Source organism: Alternaria viburni (assembly GCF_023758015.1).
Source record: "Alternaria viburni strain BMP 2772 chromosome Unknown scaffold_29, whole genome shotgun sequence".
Taxonomy (NCBI): domain Eukaryota; kingdom Fungi; phylum Ascomycota; class Dothideomycetes; order Pleosporales; family Pleosporaceae; genus Alternaria; species Alternaria viburni.
Window position 1 is genome coordinate 318,347 of NW_026055798.1, and position 23,539 is coordinate 341,885.

General features: G+C 52.4%; 11 protein-coding genes across 11 annotated transcripts; 7 read left to right on the forward strand and 4 right to left on the reverse strand.

Annotated features, from left to right (window-relative positions):
• Nucleotides 1-356: 356 nt before the first annotated feature.
• On the forward strand, nucleotides 357-2,336 carry J4E79_010269 (uncharacterized protein; the record flags this gene model as incomplete). Its single annotated transcript, XM_049359108.1, has 1 exon — nucleotides 357-2,336. One exon carries the CDS (start codon nucleotides 357-359, stop codon nucleotides 2,334-2,336), a length of 1,980 nt encoding a protein of 659 aa, XP_049206486.1.
• A 220-nt stretch (nucleotides 2,337-2,556) lies between these two features.
• J4E79_010270 (uncharacterized protein) lies at nucleotides 2,557-3,112 on the forward strand (the record flags this gene model as incomplete). The annotated part of the gene is made up of 2 exons (XM_049359109.1): nucleotides 2,557-2,653; nucleotides 2,856-3,112. 2 exons carry the CDS (start codon nucleotides 2,557-2,559, stop codon nucleotides 3,110-3,112), a joined length of 354 nt encoding a protein of 117 aa, XP_049206487.1.
• A 1,202-nt stretch (nucleotides 3,113-4,314) lies between these two features.
• On the reverse strand, nucleotides 4,315-5,478 carry J4E79_010271 (uncharacterized protein; the record flags this gene model as incomplete). The annotated part of the gene is made up of 1 exon (XM_049359110.1): nucleotides 4,315-5,478. The coding sequence occupies one exon, from the start codon at nucleotides 5,476-5,478 to the stop codon at nucleotides 4,315-4,317; it is 1,164 nt and encodes a 387-aa protein (XP_049206488.1).
• A 740-nt stretch (nucleotides 5,479-6,218) lies between these two features.
• On the forward strand, nucleotides 6,219-10,075 carry RPB2 (DNA-directed RNA polymerase II subunit RPB2; the record flags this gene model as incomplete). Its single annotated transcript, XM_049359111.1, has 2 exons — nucleotides 6,219-9,838; nucleotides 9,910-10,075. 2 exons carry the CDS (start codon nucleotides 6,219-6,221, stop codon nucleotides 10,073-10,075), a joined length of 3,786 nt encoding a protein of 1,261 aa, XP_049206489.1.
• Nucleotides 10,076-10,817: 742 nt separating this feature from the next.
• Nucleotides 10,818-12,312, reverse strand: J4E79_010273 (uncharacterized protein; the record flags this gene model as incomplete). The annotated part of the gene is made up of 3 exons (XM_049359112.1): nucleotides 10,818-11,639; nucleotides 11,687-11,812; nucleotides 11,866-12,312. The coding sequence occupies 3 exons, from the start codon at nucleotides 12,310-12,312 to the stop codon at nucleotides 10,818-10,820; spliced, it is 1,395 nt and encodes a 464-aa protein (XP_049206490.1).
• A 505-nt stretch (nucleotides 12,313-12,817) lies between these two features.
• J4E79_010274 (uncharacterized protein) lies at nucleotides 12,818-13,956 on the forward strand (the record flags this gene model as incomplete). The annotated part of the gene is made up of 3 exons (XM_049359113.1): nucleotides 12,818-12,850; nucleotides 12,907-13,306; nucleotides 13,370-13,956. The coding sequence occupies 3 exons, from the start codon at nucleotides 12,818-12,820 to the stop codon at nucleotides 13,954-13,956; spliced, it is 1,020 nt and encodes a 339-aa protein (XP_049206491.1).
• Nucleotides 13,957-14,031: 75 nt separating this feature from the next.
• J4E79_010275 (uncharacterized protein) lies at nucleotides 14,032-15,420 on the reverse strand (the record flags this gene model as incomplete). Its single annotated transcript, XM_049359114.1, has 1 exon — nucleotides 14,032-15,420. The coding sequence occupies one exon, from the start codon at nucleotides 15,418-15,420 to the stop codon at nucleotides 14,032-14,034; it is 1,389 nt and encodes a 462-aa protein (XP_049206492.1).
• Nucleotides 15,421-15,623: 203 nt separating this feature from the next.
• Nucleotides 15,624-17,876, reverse strand: J4E79_010276 (uncharacterized protein; the record flags this gene model as incomplete). The annotated part of the gene is made up of 1 exon (XM_049359115.1): nucleotides 15,624-17,876. The coding sequence occupies one exon, from the start codon at nucleotides 17,874-17,876 to the stop codon at nucleotides 15,624-15,626; it is 2,253 nt and encodes a 750-aa protein (XP_049206493.1).
• Nucleotides 17,877-18,437: 561 nt separating this feature from the next.
• On the forward strand, nucleotides 18,438-19,100 carry J4E79_010277 (uncharacterized protein; the record flags this gene model as incomplete). Its single annotated transcript, XM_049359116.1, has 1 exon — nucleotides 18,438-19,100. One exon carries the CDS (start codon nucleotides 18,438-18,440, stop codon nucleotides 19,098-19,100), a length of 663 nt encoding a protein of 220 aa, XP_049206494.1.
• Nucleotides 19,101-20,357: 1,257 nt separating this feature from the next.
• Nucleotides 20,358-21,998, forward strand: J4E79_010278 (uncharacterized protein; the record flags this gene model as incomplete). The annotated part of the gene is made up of 1 exon (XM_049359117.1): nucleotides 20,358-21,998. One exon carries the CDS (start codon nucleotides 20,358-20,360, stop codon nucleotides 21,996-21,998), a length of 1,641 nt encoding a protein of 546 aa, XP_049206495.1.
• A 390-nt stretch (nucleotides 21,999-22,388) lies between these two features.
• Nucleotides 22,389-23,152, forward strand: J4E79_010279 (uncharacterized protein; the record flags this gene model as incomplete). Its single annotated transcript, XM_049359118.1, has 2 exons — nucleotides 22,389-23,010; nucleotides 23,079-23,152. 2 exons carry the CDS (start codon nucleotides 22,389-22,391, stop codon nucleotides 23,150-23,152), a joined length of 696 nt encoding a protein of 231 aa, XP_049206496.1.
• Nucleotides 23,153-23,539: the final 387 nt, after the last annotated feature.

A 23,539-nucleotide genomic window follows, 5' to 3' on the forward strand; every position in this document is an offset into this window, starting at 1 on the left:
CAACACCACACCAGCTGAACACAAAGGGGACTGGCATGCCCCAATTGTCGGGTCGAGGATCCGAACAAGCGAATGAATTGGCCTCCGTTCGGCCTTGCAAACTTCAGCCGCAAATGTGCATCTTCATCTGGCCTCGCGTCACTTCTTCTGTACACAAATGAGCAAGCTGAAGATATGGCGTTTTTCGGCAGGTCTGGGCTGGTCTTATTTTGAAGATGGCGTCCTCAAGGGAGTGCAATGGATGTATCGCGCCTGATTTTCGACGCGCTCATTAGGTATATCTGAACGAACGTACCTTCCATACTAGACGTGTTCGACAACCTGTCCGAACCATTCGTCTCTTTTGGCACACGAACATGCCATATCAATACCAACCACTTCCAACTCTCCACAACCCAGAAGATATATACATACGATTGCTGGAAGTTCACAGGGGCCCTCCAAGTGGCCCCATCACCGGTCGACTATACTCAACATTGTTGTCAGAAGCTCCAAAGTTCTATGCCATCTCCTACAACTGGGGTCGTGAGCCATACAACGCTACCATCCATATTACCAATGCGGCCCCACCTCGTGATATGGAGAATGACAATATTCTCGAAATACCCCGCACGTTGATACCGTTGCTATATGAGATTCGAGGGTGGCGTTGGCAGAAAGCACGCACTCTGTGGGTCGACAGCGTGTGCTTGAACCAGAAAGATGATGAAGAGAAGACCGCGCAAGTACCAAAGATGCGACAGATCTATATGAAGGCTACTGTCACTGTGAGCTGGCTGGGTCCGGAAGAGAAGGGGGTAGAAGAAGCGTTCAAATACGCTTCTGGACTGCACACAACCTACCGACGAGAAATGGCTGAACAGAAACAAATAGTTTTGACACCGGAGGAAGAGAAAGAGAAAGATATTCGCGTCAAGGTCAAGGTAGGCGACCCGGCACTCGAGACTTTGCTGAAGTTGCTGGATCGGCCTTACTTCGAGCGATCCTGGATCATGCAAGAAGTCGTGGTTTCCAGCTCAGTGTGGTTCATGTGTGGAAGCGCCAAGATACCCTGGAATTCGCTGCTGGCTGCATACCTGTATCTGTTGACGAGTCAACTGTGGCTGTGGGAATTTTATGAAGGAGCTAGGCTAAGCAACGTCATCCTCATGAAGCTTAGTGAGATGGAATTCGCCAATGGCGTCGATCTCGATTGGCCTGGGACGCTGCTGAGACATCGAGTTTGTTTTGCCGGTGATTCTAGGGACAAGATTTACGCTTTCTACGGTATGAGGTGTAAAAAGGCATTGGAAGATGTGGGAATCGAGCCAGACTACGACAAGGAACTTACGCCGGAGATACTGTACACTCGATTGGCTGCGCGCACGCTTCAGAAGGGGCAAGTGGCAATCCTCCACGTGCCTCGTCTCGTTACTACCCCCCTCGAAGAAAGCGATCCGAAATACAAACTGGCACTCCCATCGTGGGTTCCGGACTGGCGGTGGACAGAAGCAACTCCTATGTCGCTGGTTAGAGCCGAAATGCTCGCCGATGATGCTTACACAGTGCGCGACTACCATGCTTCGGACAACTCTTTATTTGAACCCGGCTTTGGTCTTGAGGCGTATAACATACCTCCAGACCCTGGTACCTACCCAATGGACTTGCCCAAGATGCTGAGGCTGTCTGGAGTTACAGTCGCAAAGGTCACGCAACTCACACCACGCCGTTGGCTAGCGCACAAAGCCCCACTTCGCCAATCGTTACTTGAACAAGCAAGTATACTACAATTCAACATGCATCAAGTTCATGAGTGGGAGGTTCTCTTTCGACCCCAGCACGACAAGCAAGTGTACCCTGCGACAGGCGAGTCTGCGACTGAAGCTATGTACGAGACCTTCATGGCTGGCGAACTACAAAACACCCCAGAAGCCAAAAGAAGCGCTTATGCTGCTTTTGAGAAGCGCCAGCGATTCTTGCGGCTTATTTACACATTCAATATCCACGGCTGTTTGACTTGCTACATCGCGGTCGTCTTGATTGAGCGTATGCTTCGCCGCTTTGGCTGGGTGAATCCTGAAGCGCAGTTTAGATCTATGGTAGGGCATATGTTGAATCGCAAGGGCGCACGAATGGTTGATCTTGCAGACTCCGAGATCACTTATCATGCTCTGGTACCCAGTATATGTCGGCTTGGAGATCATGCTGTGCTAGTTGGGGGCGTTATGACACCGCTTATACTGCGGGAGGGTGAAGGCACGTGGGAGTTTATCGGTGATGCTTATGTTCATGGGATCATGAAGGGAGAGATCTGGGAGGAGAGGAAGGGAAACTGTCAAGATATGTGGATTGCTTGAACGGCAAGGTCTTTCACGCCACTCTTGGAATTTGCGCACGGTCTGCAACATGGTCATCTTCACATCGTATTTCGCTACCGCATCCACGCTATAGGTACCAGCCTTAACTCGACCGACATGCACTCAAGTCCCCACCTGTTTACACACCTACTCAAGTCACTTTCTCAACACTCGTAACTCTAGTAGAGTTCGAAGACTTTAGGACAGCCTGCAACACATCATGTCTCAATCGAAGATTACAACTTTCGCCAACGAGACATTGGACAAGATCTTCGCCTATCTCGCCGATAAGGATGCCTGGCTTGCTCTGATCAAAGGTAAAGTAGCCGCCACGAATAGCTCTTAAGACATCTTGCTAACTTATTACTAGTATGTAGCCCCCTTGCTATGCTTTGCTAACGTGGTACTAAGACATGTTATTATTTGTGCTAACAGCTTAATAGACACACCGCAGCTTCAAATCATCAGCCCAGCAACTTCTCTACCGCGACATCCAAATACCTGCGCAACATACTCCAGTTCATAATGGACGCTGCTCGATGCTCTCGACCGCGCTCACAGCCGCCCCGCACCTCGCCGGCTCAGTACAAACGCTACGAATCGATTGCCAGCTCGAAGGCGCGTACCCATATGGAAAACTATCCCTCGAACGAGACGCGGTTCGCGAGATTCTCGCCAAACTTGCGAATCTACAAAACTTGACTATCTTTATCCTGGACAACCCGCGATCAACGTTTGAGCAAATGGACGCATCATCCGAGATTGCTCAAATGTAAGATTACTGACCAAATGTGATTGTCCACAAGGAGCTAACGTCAAATACAGGCTGAGAGATTACACTACCACACCTATTAGCATTGATTGTCCCGAGCATCACTTAGCCATGTCAACTTGGCTCTTCGGTCTGCCCACCGCCAAAACACTAATCGTACGAGAGAATATCACGCACGCGGCGCTCGGGAATTGGACCGCGCCCTCGATCCAATGGTTTGACACAGTCAACTTCAGAAATCTCACCTCCATCGACTACAAATGGTGTACATATCCATCAATACACAATGGACGTGCTGCTGTGAAGAAAGCTGGCACTGCTAGTCAACTGGAGAAATTGCGCTTCACATGGTACCTCGACGGCGCGCCCTCACTCGGCCTAGATGTCAGCATCGCTAATTTATGGGCGACTCAACAGACGCTACGAGAACTAACTATTTTGCCTGGCATATGCTACGAAGTACCGCAGAGACCTTGGAGCCCAACTAGATTCACCAATTTTACCGCCTTGCAGATTCTGCATGTGCCGGCTTTCGCGTTTTTCGAGGAAATGTCATGCGGTAGCCTGACAGCAAATCCCAACCGCGCGGGCTTTGAGCTCAGGAGCGATTTCACGACTCTTTTACCACCGAATGTACGCGAACTAGAAATCTGGTTCAGATACCCATCTGGTATCTTCGCCACGGGTGGGACGAAGATGCGGCAATTCCAGGAGCTGTCTGAACCGGAGAGGCTGAAGTGGTTTGGATGGATACTAGCTTTGCTTCAACTGCGCAGCTTGCGCCGAGTTCGCATGACCGAGAGCCTTTGCGCTCATGACGGAGGAGGTTGTAAGCAGGAGCGTGCCAGCTGGCCGAGTTGCAAGTTCATAATGCCGGAGGTAGTGAGCGAGACTTTCGGCAAGGCAGGGGTGGACCTGGAGATTACGGTGTTGGATAGGGTGGCTGTGTATCATGGGATGCATGAAGATGGTTGATACTGGGGCTGGATATATGCGCCTTGGGTACTTATGGGGGTATGAGGGATGGCGTGGAGTGTGGCAAAGTTATGTTACTCAGTTGTGTTGCTCAAAGACTCGACTGCTCACAGTGGAACGCAGCGATGGCGGTGATAGCATGACAAGATGTTCATCAATCAGTATTTGACCGCCTAACAGTGTCCATAGTAGCTACTTGCAACATCAACATCAACACCAACACCAACCTCCTTAAACATAGTATTTCCCACAAATCCCATTACTAAGCAACACAGACCCGTCCGGTGTTCCGTCCGTCAAGATAATCTGGCCCCCCTGAGAACCAGCATCGCAAACACCACTATTTCGTGTGAAGAAATCACAGTATTTCTGGTTGTTAACTACCTGAAATACGCTTCCGACACAGGCAGGTGTGGAGATACAGGCCAGGCAGCATTCATAGGCCGACCCGGCAACGACACTCTGATCCGACAGGTCGTCGATCACGATTTGGCTGAAAACTTGGCCATTGATACCGGGGATGAAGTTATCGGCACCGCAGGCGGCGTAGAAGGTGGAAGCCGGTACGGCTACTTCAATTGTTTGGGTAGTGACAGTTGTGATGGTAGAGGGCTCGACAATGGTTTGTGTGATGGCCGTGTAGTAGGCATCAGTGACTGTTGTTGATGCGCGAACGGGAGTGAGGGTGGTCGTGCTGACCTCGGTTATTGTGGTGGTGACCGAAGAGGTAGGTGCCGATGTCGTAACAGTCGTGGTCCTCTTCGCGGTCCGGGTGATGGTCGACGTACTGATCACCTTTGCTATGCCGACACAAGCCACTCCTTGTGGGTAGACGGGAGGTGAGCATGTCGGTTTCCGGCCTTTGTTGAAGATGATACGTTGCGCTTGGCCTCGCTCTTCTAGTGCAGATTCGTTCGATGCTACTTCAGGGAGGCTGGCGGATCTTCGCTTCCTGTTGGGGAAGGTTGACTGGATGGGCTGGAAATTTGCAGGGGGTACTACAGTCGTTGTTGCAGCAGTAAGCGTGACAGTGAGCGTGGCGGTGTCTGTTACTCGGGTGATGTCCGTGGATGTTCTTAGGACTGTGTCGGTTTGCGTGACAGTTTCAGAGAAAGTGTCGGTCTCTTGAGTCTGAGTCTCAGTCATTACGCTCGTTGCTGTGACAGTGACCGTGGCGGTAACCGGTGGAGGCGTGACGACATATGTAGGCGTCTTCGTTATGAACTTGAAGCCATAGAAAGGTACCGTCAAGATGCGAGACGTTGTCTTGACGGTAGCAACCGGCTTGGGACCTTGCTTGGTGATACAAGTAACGTAGGACTTTGTCGTAGCAGTTGCACTAGCTTCAAATACAAGCAAGAGAGCGCCGGCGAAGAAAGTAGGTGACAAATGCATATTACCACCGTGTAGATATGAACTTTCCAAAGTGTCTGATGCTCCTATCGTCACATTAACAGCTTTTATATTTGTCTTCGTTTTTCAGGCTCGTCGCCCTAGGTTCTTCCCCAACTTGACCTGGCGACCGGACAAAGCGACACCCATACTTTGTTCAGCCAGCCATTTCAGCCTTCTTGAGCCATCACGCACTGCCCAGAATGTACTGATCGACATATGGAGCACATTTCGCGTTAGTGCATAAAATAATGCATCCCGAATAGGTTTGAAGAATGAATGCTGTCGCGACTACAGGGCTAGATCGCAAGTGTGGCTTGTCGGCGGTATGTAGACCTATTTACCAGTTCTCGACATTGGAAAGCGTCCGGTCACCAGTGATTGGAGACACGAGGATCTAGTGCTGGTGTTTAAGGCCTCCAACATCGAGAGTTCAGTATAGTGCAAATGTGGAGACTGGGCTGAGTGGAAGTCTGGGCCCGAAATGCGGGATCTGAAAGTAAAATGCAAGCTGCCGCGAAATAGGAAGGATGCAAGAACTGGAAGACACGGGTGGACTGTATGGAGTCTGGAACGCTAGTGGAGTCACGTGATGCGTGGTGGCGCTAAGACGGGTTAAGTTAGCACCGAACGTCCTTTGAGAGGCGGTCGCCGCCGTCGCATACCGAACAGACAGGACACTACACGTCCGCACTCACCCACCCCCCTTCACCTCCCCGCGCCTAATCAACCCAGTCGCGATCATGGCCGAGCCGTACGACTACGACGGTATGGAGGACGAGTACGAGGATGAGGAGAACCGCGTCTTGCCCGAGGACTGCTGGGCGGTCATCAGCTCCTTCTTCGACACCAAGGGTCTGGTCTCGCAGCAGCTCGACTCCTACGACGAATTCACGCGCAACACAATTCAGGATATCGTAAAAGAAAACGGCAGCGTCATTCTCGAGCAAAATACGCCCTACAACCCCGATGAGGAGGAGAACCCCATCATCAAGCGCCGCTATGAAATTAAATTCGGGCGCGTCTACCTGGCGCGGCCAACACACACAGAAGGCGACGGCACCACGGTGCAACTTTACCCTCACGAAGCGCGTTTACGGAACCTTACCTACTCTGGTGCCATGTTGGCTGATATCGAGAACCGAATCATGGTTGCCCGCGAGGGACGCGAACCCGAGGAAGGAGATGACGAGGAGATGGAGGGCGGTTACACAGGCGGGCCATCGCAGATCCGGTGGGAGCGTGAAGACATGCCAATGGACGATGGCGCTGCGGCGCGAGTCTTCATCGGAAAGCTTCCTGTCATGTTGCGGTCAGAGCTCTGCCATTTGCGAGCGCAGTCTGACGCGGACCTGTTCGCTCTGAATGAGTGCCCATACGATCAGGGTGGATACTTCGTTATCAACGGAAGTGAAAAAGTGCTCATCGCTCAGGAGCGCAGTGCCGCGAACATCGTACAGGTCTTCCGAAAGAAGCAGGGTCCTATTCCATGGATTGCTGAGATCCGAAGTGCAGTCGAAAAGGGCACCCGGTTGATCTCATCATTCAACATCAAATGGGCGGAGAACTCACTCGCAGGTCCCGGAAAGCGTATCCCCGGCCCCTTCGCATACGCTACCCTCCCATACATCAAGGCGGATGTGCCCATGGCCATCGTCTTCCGCGCCCTCGGTATTGTCTCCGACGAGGAGATTCTCAGTCACATCGTTTACGACCGCACCGACACACAAATGCTGGAGCTGTTGAAGCCCAGTATCGAGGAGGGATCCGTTGTTCAGGACCGAGAGACTGCTCTGGACTTCATTGCCAAGCGTGGCGCCAATTCAGGCACGAAGGACAGGCGTCTCAAGTTCGCGAGGGACATTATGCAGCGAGAATTCTTGCCGCACATTTCCCAAAAGGAGGGTCAGGACACGCGCAAGGCCTACTTCTTTGGTTACATGATCCACCGCCTTTTGCAGTGTGTGCTGGGTCGCCGCGACGAGGACGATCGTGACCACTTCGGTAAAAAGCGTCTGGATCTCGCTGGACCTCTGGTTGCCAACTTGTTCCGTATTCTCTTCCTGAAGCTCACCAAGGACGTGTACAAGTACCTTCAGCGATGCGTTGAGAACAACCAGGACTTCAACGTTCAAATGGCTGTCAAGGCCAGCATCATCACAAACGGTTTGAAGTACTCCTTGGCAACAGGTAACTGGGGTGACCAGAAGAAGGCCGCTTCCGCAAAGGCCGGTGTTTCCCAGGTGTTGAACCGATACACATACGCCTCCACATTGTCGCATTTGCGTCGAACGAACACCCCAGTCGGTCGCGACGGCAAGCTAGCCAAGCCGCGACAACTTCACAACTCCCATTGGGGTCTTGTTTGCCCTGCCGAGACTCCTGAAGGACAAGCTTGTGGTCTGGTCAAGAACTTGTCTTTGATGTGCTACGTCAGTGTCGGTAGCGACGCGTCGCCTATCATCGACTTCATGACACAGCGAAACATGCAGCTTTTGGAAGAGTACGACCAAAACCAGAACCCAGATGCGACCAAGGTCTTCGTCAACGGTGTCTGGGTTGGTGTCCACTCCAACGCCCAACAGCTTGTCACAGTCGTGCAGGAGCTGCGACGAAACGGAACTCTATCCTACGAGATGAGTTTGATTCGTGACATTCGTGACCGAGAGTTCAAGATCTTTACAGATGCTGGCCGTGTCATGAGACCGCTGTTTGTTGTTGAGAACGATATCCGGAAACCGAACCGCAACCACCTCATCTTTACCAAAGAAATCAGTAATAAGCTGAAGCAGGAACAGATGGAGACAAGCACGCGACAGGGGTGGAGTCAGGATGAGGTTGAGCAAGCCACTTACGGCTGGAGAGGTCTTATCCAGGATGGTGTTGTGGAATACCTCGACGCCGAGGAGGAGGAGACTGCCATGATAACGTTTTCTCCTGAGGATCTGGAAGAGTGGCGAGAGATGAAGATGGGCTTGCCTGCGGCTGAGCGATCTACCGAAGGCGAGCACCGTCTTCGCCGTCTCAAGCCACTACCAGACCCACGCATCCACGCCTACACCCATTGCGAGATCCACCCGGCCATGATTCTGGGTATCTGTGCCAGTATCATTCCTTTCCCCGATCACAACCAGTCGCCCCGTAACACCTACCAATCTGCCATGGGTAAGCAAGCCATGGGTGTCGCCCTCACCAACTTCGCGCTGCGCATGGAAACCATGATGAACGTCCTATACTATCCCCAGAAGCCATTGGCTACTACTCGATCAATGGAGTACCTCAAGTTCCGTGAGCTTCCCGCTGGTCAAAACGCCATTGTCGCCATTGCCACATACGGTGGTTACAATCAGGAAGATTCCGTCATTATGAACCAGAGCAGTATCGATCGTGGACTTTTCAGGAGTTTGTTCTACCGTGCATACACTGAGCAGGAGAAGCGTATTGGTGTCAACGTTCTGGAGCAGTTCGAGAAGCCTACGCGTGCCGATACACTCCGTCTGAAGGGTGGAACATACGACAAGCTCGACGATGACGGTGTCGTTGCGCCTGGTGTGCGTGTTTCTGGTGACGATATCATCATCGGAAAGACAGCTCCTATCGCAACCGACGCACAAGAGCTTGGTCAGAAGACTACTCTCCACACCAAGCGCGATGTCTCAACACCATTGCGTAGCACCGAGAACGGTATCGTCGACCAAGTACTCTTCACCACCAATACTGAGGGACTCCGCTTCGTCAAGGTCCGTACACGAACGACCAAGGTACCGCAAATCGGTGACAAGTTCGCTTCTCGTCACGGACAAAAGGGAACCATTGGTATCACCTACCGCCAAGAAGACATGCCCTTCTCCAAGGAAGGTCTTACTCCCGACCTGATCATCAACCCCCACGCCATTCCCTCCCGTATGACAATTGCCCATTTGATCGAGTGTCTACTCTCCAAAGTCGGCGCCATCACCGGACAAGAAGGAGACGCCACACCCTTCACCGACATCACCGTCGACCAAGTCTCCGGCCTGCTCGAGGACGCCGGCTACCAAAAGCGTGGTTTCGAAATCATGTACAACGGCCACACCGGCAAGAAGATGCGCACACAGATCTTCTTGGGTCCAACATACTACCAGCGTCTCAGACATATGGTCGACGACAAGATCCACGCTCGTGCGCGCGGTCCCCTTCAGATTCTTACTCGCCAGCCTGTCGAGGGTCGTGCTAGGGACGGTGGCCTTCGTTTCGGAGAGATGGAACGTGATTGCATGATTGCGCACGGCGCCGCCGCCTTCTTGAAAGAACGTCTCTTTACCGTCTCAGACGCGTACACCGTACACGTTTGCGACATCTGCGGTCTGATGAGCCCTATTGCGTAAGTTCCTCCCCTCTCCCACATCTCCCCATCTCTCTCACCCAAACACTCTTGCTAACTCTTCAATCCAGCCAACTCAAAAAGGGCCTCTACGAGTGCCGCCCCTGCCACAATAAAACCCGCATCTCCCAAATCCACATCCCCTACGCCGCCAAGCTGCTCTTCCAGGAACTCCTCGCCATGAACATTGCCACGCGCATGTTTACCGATCGCTCTGGATTGAGCGTCCGTGACTAGTCGTTGTCGGACGCTATGGATAGGCTTAGCTTGTCTTCTGAGCGGAAATCTGGCCGGGGGTATTCATACTTTCGGGTTTTCTCGTAGTCTTGAGTCTTTTTTTTTCCTGCATGGTCATGGCGTTTCTTGATGTTTGTGTGCGTTTGGACAGAATGATTGAGAGGAAATATAAGGCTGCCGTTGGAAGGTTTTAGCCTGGCGTTTTTAAGTTGCGAGCGCTTTTTCTCATCTATGCGGGGGGTTTAATCAGAGGCGAATCGAATAAGACAAAAACTGCATGTGATTACAGACGAAGTAGCATTAATTTGTTTTGTACACCGACTTAGACTGAAATCAAGGATGCTGCCCTCAACATAGTTCTCACCACAAAGCCATCATGCAAGATATGTTGTACGAATCGGCATTATTGTGTTGCCTACTGCTTGGTATCTGTACTATCTATCCACACGCTCCTGTGTACGCCTTACCAAATGATTACCACCGCCCTCGTCATCATCAATATCACTCACTTCTTGAGTCCATCAAACGCAACGAGCGTTTCATCATCTTCAAACGCAAAAGACCAATCCTCGTCACTGTCATAAGCCTCCTCGACACCCTCGATATCGTCACCAGCGTCGTCGGCAGCTAATTGCCGCTCTCTTTCTCTTTCTTCATAACGTTCGATTTCCTATAATTCGTCCTGCGACAAGAACGGTCGTTCTGGGGGCACGGGGAGCAAGAAGATGCGGGGGAAAGCTCGCTACGCTCCGCCGCCGAGAAGGTGCTCGATTGCGCCTTGGACGTTGCCGCCGCTGCGCCGTAGGGCGGCGACGTTGCGGTCGAACTCGTAGAAGCCCATTTCGTTGAGCTGCCTGAGTTGTACCTCGTAGATTTCCTCAGGTGGCCGGTTGTCTGCTGGGGCTGGTGGTGCTCCGAAGCCGCCTGCGCCGCCGAATCCGCCGGGGCCGAAGAGTGCGGCGAAGGGGTTGCCGCCGGCTTGTTGGCCTGCTTCACCTCCTGGAGCTCCTGCTGCGTCTTGTCCACCAAAGGCTGCGAATGGGTTTGCTCCTGCGCCTCCTGCACCGCCCATCATCTGCATCATGTTGCGCATGGCTTCTGGGTCCTGCATCATCCTCTGGGCGGCCGCCGCGAACGGGTTCGCTTGTCCGCCTTGTGCGCCAGCTCCACCAAACAAGTTGGGGAAGGTGCCCGAGGCGTCTTGTGTGTTTTGTGCCGCACCACCCTGTTGCTGAGGAGCCAAAGGATTCTGGCCTCCAGCAAACAGATTGGCGAACGGGTTTGCTCCAGCGCCTGCGGCACCACCGGCTGTACCGAACGCGGAGAATGGATCTGTCGGTCCGGTCGTATTAGGCTGGTTCGGTGTCGCGGTTGTGCCTTCTCCTGTGGCAGTCGGACCTGGCTGTGTGGTGTTGTCGGTAGCTCCTGGGGCTGGGAAACTCGGGCCTGTGGGGCCCATATTCCGCTGCATCTGCAGTTGCATGCGCATCATCTCTGGGCTGAACATCATACGGCGCATTTCGGGATTTCGGAGGACTTGCTGAAGCATCGGGTTGTCGCGGATCTATCTTAGATTAGACAATGCATAGTATAAAGAAGGAACAAGCTTACCATGGGGCTCTGCAGCATCATTTCTACTACTGCTGGGTTGTTCATAGCCTCGTTCATCTGCGACAGAAACATGGGGTTCTCCATCTGCTCTAGTAACGCTTCTGGGTTTGTAGGAGGACCGCCCATCTATTTTGTGTCAGTAAATGTCCATGTTGAATCTCGGGTTGATCTAGACTTACGCCACCATCTGGTCCGAAAGTGTCCATTCCTGGTAGACCGTGAAAGCCGGCATAGCGCGCGCCTGTGAGCCCAGCGAGAGGGTTGTTGCCTGTTCCTGCAGCAATGTTGGTCGGCACCTGTGGTGTCTGGGTGTTGACCCCGCTTGCTGAGCCTGCCGTGCCTTGGTTTCGTACGTTGCTGGCGGCACCCTTGACGAGATGGACTGTGTGGCCATCCTTGATCTTGACGCTAGCGAGTGTGTCGTGGTCCTTCAGCACGCGACCGGAGTATATCAGGCGTTGGCGTTCGGCGGGAACATCTGCGTACTCCGACGTCGAGAGCTTGGCCTTGAGGTCGGCAACTGTGGTGGTTTGGACTAGTGTGAGAACGTGCTTCTGGTCGTTTGCAGCCTTGACATTGAAGGTGATCTGCGTGTCCTCGGTGGTTGTGGCGGCGTCGTCGGCCATGGTCGCTGATTTACGAGCGTGGGGTAGTGATAGGAAGCTCTACAGGCACTGGAGGAATAGAGCAGTCTGGGTATGACTGTTGACTGCGAACTGATGCGTGTCCTTGGCGAGTGTGAGTGGTGTATAGCAGCAGAGATGTTTGACTGTGCGAGAGGCCGTCCTTAGCTTTGGATAGGATTGGAAGGCAGTAGAACGTCACTGGACCCGCACCTGGTACCCTGCCGTTCCTTAGCGCGTGCCCGTGCATATCGCGCGGCTTGCGCTGACTAAGACACGCGCGCCAAGCCTTCGGGTGGGGGCAGGAGCGGAGGTTGGCCGGGGAAGCCAGCCGAGGTATCTTGGAGCGTTGAGTAGCTGTCGGCCGTCATGCAAGCTACAATGGCGTCCGCGTCTGTTCTATCTACCCGAAGTCATCTTCGAGCTCCCGACTGAACCTTTCTCTCATTCAACAATTGAAGCTGTTTGCTATCATACATACTTCGCGTAACCTCAGTCAAACCTCAACATGAAAGGCATACAGATCAAGGAATATGTCTCGGTAAGCATCCTACCTAGCAATGTACCAGCCTCAAGCTTCACCACTAATTCTATCAGGGCCCAGAGGATCTCAAGGTCCTCGACCTCCCAACCCCGACCCCAAAATCGAACGAGTACCTAATCGCCATCCACGCCTCAGCAACCAACTTCTTCGATCTCCTCCAGATCCGCGGCAAATACCAACATCAACCTGCCTTCCCCTGGATAGCCGGCTCAGAGTTCTCCGGCGTTGTCCTCAAAGCACCGACCTCGCTCGCAGGAGGCAAGACACCAAAGTTCAAGGAGGGCGACAAGGTCTTTGGTGCTTCCCAGGGCGGTTACGCAACACACATCGTCTGCACAGAAGAGAGACTCAAGCCCGTGCCCGAGGGATGGAGTTTCGAAGATGCCGCTGGTGTATTTGTTACAGCGCCGACGAGCTATGCCGGTCTGGTAACTAGAGCAGGCATCAAGAAGGGTAAGCCATCGGAACTCCGAACCCTATTTATCTTCCCTTGTAGAGACTAACAATGCTATGTAGGCGACTGGGTACTCGTCCACGCAGCAGCCGGCGGCGTCGGTCTAGCCGCCGTGCAAATCGCCAAAGCCTTCGGCGCGACCGTCGTAGCCACAGCTGGCACATCACACAAACTCGACGTCGCGCGTGCCTTCGGCGCAGACTACGCCGTCTCCTACCGCGACAAAGATTGGCCCGAGCAAGTGAAGAAGCTCACTCCCAAGGGTCGTGGCGTGGATATCGTATACGACCCTGTCGGATTAATCGCTCAGTCCATGAAATGCACGGCCTGGAACGGCAGACTTCTGGTCATCGGATTTGCGGCAGGCGATATCGAGAAGATGGCTACGAACCGCATTTTGCTCAAGAATGTTAGTGTTGTTGGGTTGCATTGGGGTGCGTACGCAATAAACGAGCCGGAGATGCAGGATAAGGTCTGGGACGGCATTTTCCAGCTTGTCAAGGAGGGGAAATACAAGGGCACCGCGTTTACCGATGTCGAGTACGTCGGACTTGACAGTGTACCCGCGGCGCTGAAAGCATTGGGTGGTCGCAATAGCTGGGGTAAGGTTGTTGTCAAGGTACCGCAAGAGGGTGGCAGCAAGATGTAGAGTGTCTGGCAACATCATTTGTTAAACTATGCGCAAAGTCCAGCATAAAACGAGAAGCCTGAATTACAGCGTAAACTAGACCTCCACTCTCGTCCTAACATACCGCAGCGTCCTCACCTCAAAATCATTACAATCATTGCACGAAGGTCCAGGCCGCAAAAGCCTACGATCACGCCTCGATACCACAGTCTCTCCCAAATCCCTCTTCCACCGCCTTTCCACTACATCCCCATCCCAAACTAATGCCCACTCTTTCCCCTTCCCCTCTTCTTCCCCATCACCACCAAACCCAAACCTCCACATCTTCGCATACTGTACAACGCGTTCCAACTCCTCCTTCCTCGCCTCGAACGTCTCCAGCACCAACTCCAGCGTCTTCAGATCAGGCAACGCAGAAACGACATGTGCGCCCCAAGATTGCGGGTTGAGCCGCGGATGCCGACCAGCCTTGCGCTGCTCAGCGCGCAGACGCATGGCTTTGCCCGAGGGGCGGCCCTCGTTGAGGTCGTAGCGCCCGAACGACGGGTCGAGATGGAGGTTTACGGCTACGTTCCATGTTGACCAGTCTGTGCGTGTAAGACGCAGAGTGAGATGAGTTAGGGGTTGAGCGAGGGTGACGCGGAGGCTGCGACATGATGGTAGCATGGATTCCGCGGGAGTGGGAAGACGGTTTAGAATATCGTCTAGTCGTTGAGGTTGTGTATTCGGTAAGTCGACTGTGGCCGGTACAAGAACATTCTCGTCGAGAGTGCGTGAGCACCCCTCTACCTTCGCCCATTCTCCATCACGGAAACAGCGCATAGGCACCACATATGCGCCCTGGTGTCTAGCGTTACCTCCCATCGCTTTCAACACATCCCCCAGCTTCTCGTTTTCCAGCTCACGCTGCTTGATTGTGATGTCCAGTCCGCGTATCTGTGCTAGTTGCCATGCTGACATTCTGGCGCTTTGAAGATTTCGAGATGCACCCATGCGGTATGCATTTACCTTCAATGGCATGTTCCACGTCTCCAGATACACCGCCTTACAAGTATGGAGGAGTGATACCGTTATATCGCAAGGATGCAAGGGTCTCCCGCCAGCCAAACTTCTGGCATTTGGACCATGACCAAGGTATTTGACCTGGACGACTGGTATTTGGTCTTTGGGAAGAAGGTAGTCGATGGGATAGGAGGCTGTGTCTTTGAGAGTGTAGGTATAGATTATCTCTCTGACTTCCAGAGGAAGTGATGTGAAGAGGCGGCAGTTGTTTTGGGGTTGGACGTTTGATGGATCTAGAGACCATGCTTGTGGTTCACGGGTTATTTTCGTGCGAGCGCATTGTAGATCGACCTTTTTGGCTGGGGGACTACCAGTGGACTCTGTGTCGGTGGGTGTTGGTTCGTGTGCGGCTTCTTGGGTGGCGTCTAGTTGATCTTGGTAGCGTATGCATTCGTAGCAATTCCCGCATCGATTGTCAGCCATTGTGGTAGTTTGAATATCTTTGCAGATTGATAAACGGGACTGAGGAGAGTTGCACAAAAACGATGGGAGCAGGGGGAACTTCTTGTATTGAAGAGAATGACTCAAATGTAGGTGTGTATGGTTGCCTACATGTAGGCCGATTCCGTCCTTGCAGTTTAGGCATCCCAGTTGGGGCGGGTATCCGCCACTTGAACACGAGCGAATCAAACAAAGCGGCTACTGGGCTCTAACAACTCCCCAATCGCCTTCCTAATATACTCCTCGCCTTCAACCCATCCTCCCCCTATTAGTCGCTGAAGCTCCTCAGCATTACTCATCCTCAATCCCGGAATATGAGCGAACAGCTTCTCAATCACATCCGTAACACTGCCCTGCGTAATTGCACCAGCAATGGCACGATACATGCCAGACTTACGCGTGTATTTCGCGTCGGAGCAACCAGTCTCTGCCATGGCATCGGCATAGATATCCGCGTACTTCTGAATCTCCCATGTGGGCATGTGGGGTGAGTCAGCAAGAGAAAAGTCCCTATTCCAATCGCGACGGAGGAAGTCGGGTAGTGAAGCATAGCCAATACAGCGAGGGACGGCGAGACAGTTGTCCCAGTCGATGATGCCGGTGACGTTTCCGTCGTCATCTACGAGGATGTTCTGTAGATCGAGATCAGGGTGACGGATGACGAACGTCTCGTCCTCGTCGGCGTCTGCGGGATTCTTTTTCGAGACGGCGATCGTGGGGTGGTCGTGAAGCATGTCGATGATCTTGCGCATTCCAGATACCATGTTCAGTATATCTTGATCAACATCGGGATCGTATTCAGGGATCGCAGGCCAGCTCTCCTCCAAGTCCAGCTTCCAGTAGTCCAGATTCTTTTTGAATGGTCCATATGGGTACACTTGGGTTGGTCCTCCTAGATCCTCCGCAGTGAGTTCGTACGGCGGCTTCCAGCGATATGAGACTGTAGTTGTTGGCGTCGCGCCCAAAGAAAGTGCGTCCTTGCAATCTACAAGACCAACCTCATTGAAGCTCACGTCTCTTAGCTGCGACATACACTGCGCAAGTGAGCGCAGAATATTACGACGCTTCTTCTCCGTTTGTGGAGAAACGCAGTTGGTGGTGACATGATTGCGATCACTAGGCTTGTCATACCAGACGTTTTGGGCGGCTTTTCCAGGCATGCGCTTCATCAAGATGTATGGTGCGCCGATGAAAGAGGTCTCGATATCTAGAGCGAAGTCAACGACTTCTGGTATCGGGATGGAAGTTTTGTTTCGCAGCCACTGCATCAAGGTCACTTCGCAGCGTAGGTTGTGCTGATCGCCTGGCTGCCACCGGGCTGCAGTTCCAATAGCAGGGACTCTGAAAACATATCGTTCGACAAGACGGTTGGGAGGCTCGTCTTTTACCGCTGCCATGAACACAACGTGATGAAATCCACCATCCCTGCGTTGCGTAACATGGCACTCCTCTAAAGCAATATCGACGGAGCTGTAGCTCTCGATGACCGAATGCAGCAGCTGTCTGAATGCCGAATCAGGAATTGCGTGAATCTTTTCCCAATCAAAGCGAGACATCCCGGCTTCAGATGCATCTGTCCTGACGGTGGTGTCGCGATCGTCCCCAGTGCCAGTATCCGCTTCACTCTTTGCAGTTGTGCATGTATTGCCGTCTTGCGACTGCGTCGTGTTACTCGGAATCAGAAGACTATCATCTTCTTGACATGCTTGTATGTTTCGCAAGGATGCGCTATCCCTTTGCTGGCTACGGCTTGAAGGATCCGAAGGCACGTCAAAGCTCTCCAACATGTCGTTGTGAAGGTTTACTGCCGTCGACGCGTCGCCCGTAACCTCTTTCAGAGAACGAATAATCGTAGTCGAGCCGTTCGTAGTCGTGCAGCTATCGTGGTGATGTACGTTATCGAAGATGGACCCAGCAAGCTTATAAGTCAGAGTCGAGGTGACGGTGGATCGGCTCCCAGCTTCACGAATTGTACGTTTGTCGTCAGTTGCGGTGCTCTCGCAAGCGGTTGATCCTTTGTCTACTTTGCTAAGAACGTGATTGTTTTTCGCAATGTCGACATGGTCATCGGACGACTGCGCAAAGCCTTCATTCGTGATCTGCTGAACACCGGGCTCAGCGATATCGGACCCTCGAAAGATGTCATCAACTTCCCACCCACCACTGGACTCCTGCTCGAGGCTGAGTGTGAGCGGTTCGAGCTGGTACACGTCGTCGCTGGTCTCGGATGTGCGTTCTTCGTGGGTCTTGGGCGAGACGGTTCGACCGTGTTTATAGTGGAACAGTCTCCGCAAAGAAGCCAGCATGCGCGATGCTCTTCCTGATTTGGGAGCTTCCATGGCGTTGAGTGCAGGCGGGATGACGGAAGATGCATTGAGTGTCGTCACCTTTGCTTGACGATTCGGCCATAGGCTTGTGATCTTGTTTAGAATACCCATAGCTAGTAGAGTTGAGTTGGCCACTCGTGATCGTGAGAGGGTAGCAGGTGGTTGAAAGGTCCAAGTGAGAATGTGTTTATGTATTGCAAGAGTCGAAAGCTTTGACCGTATTCTTTGTGATTCACTGCTGCCGGTAAATGCGATCAGGAAGCGATAGATTGCACTTATGCCTTTCACACGGCCCAGTTCTTGCTGGTCCAAAAGTTCGCAGAATGCCCTGGCTTTACTGTCCAATATCAGTACGCGCACATTCAACTCCACTGTTGATCAAATACCCAGCCAAAGACATTCCTTGCCCCCTTAACGACCCAATTACAAGATCTCGAAGCTCAAAGTTCTGGTCCGTTACCTTTGAGAATATCTACCATGGCAGTATTCAGTTTGCCCTTCGTACGACTCTATGGGCCCGGTTGGGCTGTCTCCTGGAGTGGCCGTTGTTGCAACATTTGGCGAATGACGTGCGACATGGAAGGGCACCACTGTATAGAGCCTGGATGCGGCACAATCAAGCGCAGTTGCTTCGAGCGGCTACATCTTGCATACTGTTGCGTACCCATTCAGATGGCTAATGGCCAGTGGCGGTTCTGCGGCAACCGATTCGGAGTAGAATCTCCTCATGGTTGCTCATTACACCATTACGGCGAGTATGAAGATAACCGCTTTTTCCAGATGGCGAAGAAGAATTTGGACTATGAGCTCCCGAGCAAGTTCCCCCACGAGCAGATCGGATGGCAGATGGACATACCCAAGCTCGGAGATATCCGCTTTCCGTTCACTATGTGCATGGGTCTGATCAGTGGTCAACCGAGCTTTGTTCGAGTTCTAAAGGTCTCGCCAGACGGTTCGCCTGCTGAGATCTGTGAGATCGTTAAGGTAGCAGATAGGGATTTGCAGCTCACCAAACCCGAGACCAGCAACGACCGTTCCTCGGACGACTCTGCAGAGGCAAATGCAATTCCTCGAAAGCCAGCAGTTCTCCTTAGTATAATCGAGGAGGAAGAGACAAACGAAGAAGCATATAATGATGCCGCCTCTTATATGACCTATAACCATGCTATCAGAGAGGCCAATCGAGAGCGAGAACGGGGATTAAAAGACTCCCAGAAAGCCAGAGCAGCTGAGAAAGCAGCAAAAGCCGCTTCTTCCAAGTCCAGGGCCAAGTTGCAGAAGCCGGAGAGTATGAAAGAGAAAATAGCTGCAGCAAAGCGGAAGAAGAAAGACTGATCAGCGTATCCCGGTTCTGTAAGTACTTCGATTAGATATCGATTTGTTTCCGCGTAGAATCGGCGCAATCCTTTGCTATCGCTGACGAATGTAGTTCCGTAATCAGTCAGCACCCGAACATCGTTTTGCGTTGATAAGAAATCGCAGGCGCTGAGATGCGATATGAATATTGCAGGATGAGCAGACATAGTGGTAACCACTGGCTGCGCTGCGATGCACTGTAGGATCAGCATAAGCTTGGCGAGAGAACCTGGCGTTCATGAGATATGCGCGAGGCATGAAAATCTACTCTTTTCAGAACGCCTTAAGCGTACAGAATCAGTTTGTGGTGAATGAAATGACCCCTCATATGTCTCGGTGCTTTTGATGAGGCATGGTGTTCGGTGATGAGATGAGGATGAGGTTCGAGTTGGAAGCGTGGGAAGGAACTATGGAGCATTGACCACCAAAGCGTGGCGCTGACTAATTACCGATCGCCGAGCTCATTGTTACGCGCATCCGCATTGGAGATGCGTCTTACCCTCCGCGTTTTGCTGACTTCTGTCATTTTCGACTGTCGGTGCGCTTGCTCATCTCTTGTGTCTATCAACACGACCACTTGATGCCGGGCTGGCCATCATCGTGTCAAGCTTCATACCTACCGTTCACCTTTGCCACCGATGGCGAAACAAAACCTGGCCCTGAAGTCCAGCCTGAGCATGCGCGAGCTTTATGCTACGAGCATATTTGAAGAACCCAATATAGCCTTCCGCGTATCTGTGGGAACTGTAACTTCGTGGACACAAAAGCGAAATGAAAACTGCGAAACCGGAACCATTAGTTGCCATGGCTATAGGGTGAAGGCAACGGCACAACAAGGTGCCTGTCACTCCTGGCCCGCACTCAATCTTGCAGAAAGAACTAGAATAGCCTACATGGATGTTCGAGGAATGTGTGGCAGAATTCACAATGTTGTCAAGTGTCAGTACGATTTGGCGTGACAAGTCTGGGCCTTCCGACTGTCGAACAACGCGACCGCATTCACTCTGAACCTTTGGCAAGCCAGTATTCGCCATCGTTCTGAGATGAGTCTGCCGCTTCATTTCACCCCATGAGCTACCAGCTCTCTTGAGTATAAGTTCGTCCCCTATTCTCCCCACATCATTACTCACCTTCCGAAACCCTACACATCCTTTACAGGTCAACCAAAACTTCGCCACTTACTCTCTTCAACATACTACTCACATTCGAAGCTCTAAACCATTGCTTCAGACCATCATGTCATCGGAAGAGGACAAGATAACATCCTCGTTGGTCAATCTAGACATTTGCATGACCGCGCAGGAGTCGACAGTTGACCGGAACAGTATTCCAGCCGACGAACATGCCAACCAAAACAAGACTTATCGAAACCAGCCCTCCAGACCTAAGGGGAACGAAGAGACTGAGGATGGCGGCATGAATTCTGGCATTGGCCTGGACGAACCAGTGTCTGATGATGATGACGACCACGAGCGCTACATTGTTGATGACGATGAAAGCGTTCACCTTGCTCTTAACCTAAAACGCCACGACTGGGAGCCTCTTCGACAAATTCCAGACGACAAGTTCAAGGATATTGTCCTGCTATCCGTGGATCCCAGCGGCCAGCTTGAGCGTGCAGATGTCGAAATTCTCTCGCGCTACGAGGGCGAAATGAACCTCGTTGTGACGCTTCAAGTCCGCCACAAAGACCAGGGTGATCAAGACTACGTCGTATCGGTGCCATCCGTGGGCACGCAACCTCGCTGGCGAGCGGGAGACGCCCACAATCTGAGAAATGAAGTTGGTCTTATGAAGTACCTCTTTCAGCACACGGATGTTCCGGCCCCAGAGGTCATCGCATCAGCAGAGTCTGTAGAGGGGTCCAATCTAGGTGCGCCTTACATACTCATGAAGCGTTTACCTGGCCGTCGTGCGCATGAGATTTGGTTCGAAGATGCCTCGGACATGAGCCACATTACCGCAGTCCGTATCTCAAAGGAAACTGAGGTAAAACGTGTGAACCTATTGCGTTCACTTGCCAATGCTATGGCAGGGCTACAAAAGGTTGAGTTCAAGGGCATTGGCATTCCTGCGTTTACCGATGGGGGGAGCAGTGAGACGCCCCGCGTTTCCTATTTATCTCAGTGGAAGGATGAATCCGACCTCACGCATGAAGACCTAGAGTCTGACACTCAGGTCTACCAGTACGGACCATTCGCGTCAAGTATCGAGTACTTGACTCCTAATTTCAGGACGATTTGGCCGCCTCTAGATTCGGAGGTACTGGATACCTTGTATCCAGGCACCTGCGACCGCCTTAGAGCGCTAGGCTACCGGAAAGTGCTCGAGATCATCTTTTCGCAGCCCGTCATCAGGAACTCCAAAGCGTCTAACGCCGAGGCTAGCGAGGAAGAGACCTTTGTCCTGGGGAATGATCTCTACCTCCATAATATTCTCGTCGACGATGATGGCAATGTTACAGGCATTCTAGACTGGAGTGTCTTCGCAAGTCCACGTTTCGTGGGTTACGCCTCACTTCCCATCTTTCTCCGCCGTGATTGGCACACTTGCTTCACTCTGCACGACTACCCATGCATGGGATATCAACTGGACCACTATCGTCAAATCTATACCAAGGCTATGGAGGAGACCGGATGTGCCGAAGCACGCTTCACCGCTAAGTCAGGCATGTACCACGCGATCGTAGAAGTACTGACCAGTTCAATGTCTGCCCCCGAGCTTATCAAGAAGATTATGCTTGAGATACCAGAACTGCGTCGCACAGACCTCAATGAGTTCAACATGCTCCTGGGGCGAGACGACTGGCCCGAGGCTGAAGAGTGGTTGGCGGGGAAGATTGGAGAGCTTCTGGACAGCAAGCCCTTATCACGTTGAAGGGGCCTATGGAGGGAGTGAGATGTGCTGAATACGTGCGTTCATCACGGACAGCATCATGAGTACGGAGACTAATCAAGGAAAGCTTAGTAGATGGACAGGTCAGCTGGTATCAGGTCCTGTCGCCAGAGTTTTTTTCGAATATCGTGCGCTGTATGGCCATATCAAGATAGAAGTTCTGTTTATATTACACCGTTGCTCATTGACTAAAGTGCCTTTGATGTGTTCCTTTCTTCTCTCGCTACATGTGGTCAAGTGAAGATCGATACGTCATGGATCGCCTGACATCACCACTCTCACAAGTACACATCTGGGTACATAAACATACCTGCAGTAGTTTCTGAAGGATATACAACTCAAAACCATCAATCTGAACAATTCTCAGAAAATATGGCATCCCCATTAACAATAGTCGTCACCGGCGCCAACCGCGGAATCGGCCAAGGCATCATCAACCTCCTAGCCACCACTCAACACCCACAACCCCTCCACATCTACGCCACATCCCGCGGCGGCGTAGACCTCAACATCCAAGCCAAACCACCCAACGAGATCCGCTACGCAAAACTTGACGTCTCAGACAAATCCTCAATCACATCTTTCCTCAAGACCGCGCTCAACGACAGCGGCAAAATCGACGTCTTGATCAACAACGCCGGCATAAACAACAACAACAACGAAACCCCCGATGCCGCCGAACAAGTCATCAACGTGAACTACCACGGCACAAAACAAATGTGCCAACTCTTCCTCGCCCAAGGAAAAATGTCATCCACACCAAACGCGCGCATAGTAAACGTATCCAGCACCGCCTCTTCCTTGTCAAACTACCCCAGTACAACTGCATCCCGTTTCCGCTCCGCAACGTCCATCGCCGACGTAGACACCCTCGCCCAGGAATACATCAACTCCGTGAAATCCTCATCCCAAGAAGCCGCCGGGTTCGGCGCGCCGCCGAAATCGTATCAAGTCAGCAAAGCGCTGATGAACGCTTTGACGGTCGTTCTGGCACGTGAGAACGAGGGCGTGTTGGTGAATTGCTGTTGTCCCGGTTGGGTGGATAGTGATATGGGGAATCAGATTGGGAGGCCGCCGAAGACGTTGGAGGAGGGGGCGAGGATACCGGTGAGGTTGGGGGTTGGGCAGCTTGGTAAGGGAGGGGATGGAGACGGCAGTTTAACACAGGAAACTGAGCCGATAAGTGGTAGATACTATGGCAACGACGGAGTTACAGACCGGGGATGGGGGAGGGCGAGGGAGTGGTAGATCAAGGTTATTGTAGATGGTATGGGAGTACAGAAATTAGTTCTTTGTATCTTGGAGCGAAAGGACCGAGTACACAGAACCCCATCCCCACGCTTCCCAAAAGCCCACCTCAATCAATCCAAAAACCAACTCGGCACCTCCGGTCCCCAAACCGCCAAACTCTCATCCCCCGCCTCCCCCCACCCCACGGGCGTCTCCTCATTAACGCAATCCCCATCCGCATAATGCTCAATCATATTGCCCGTCGTATCCCACCAATAATCAAAAAGCTGACT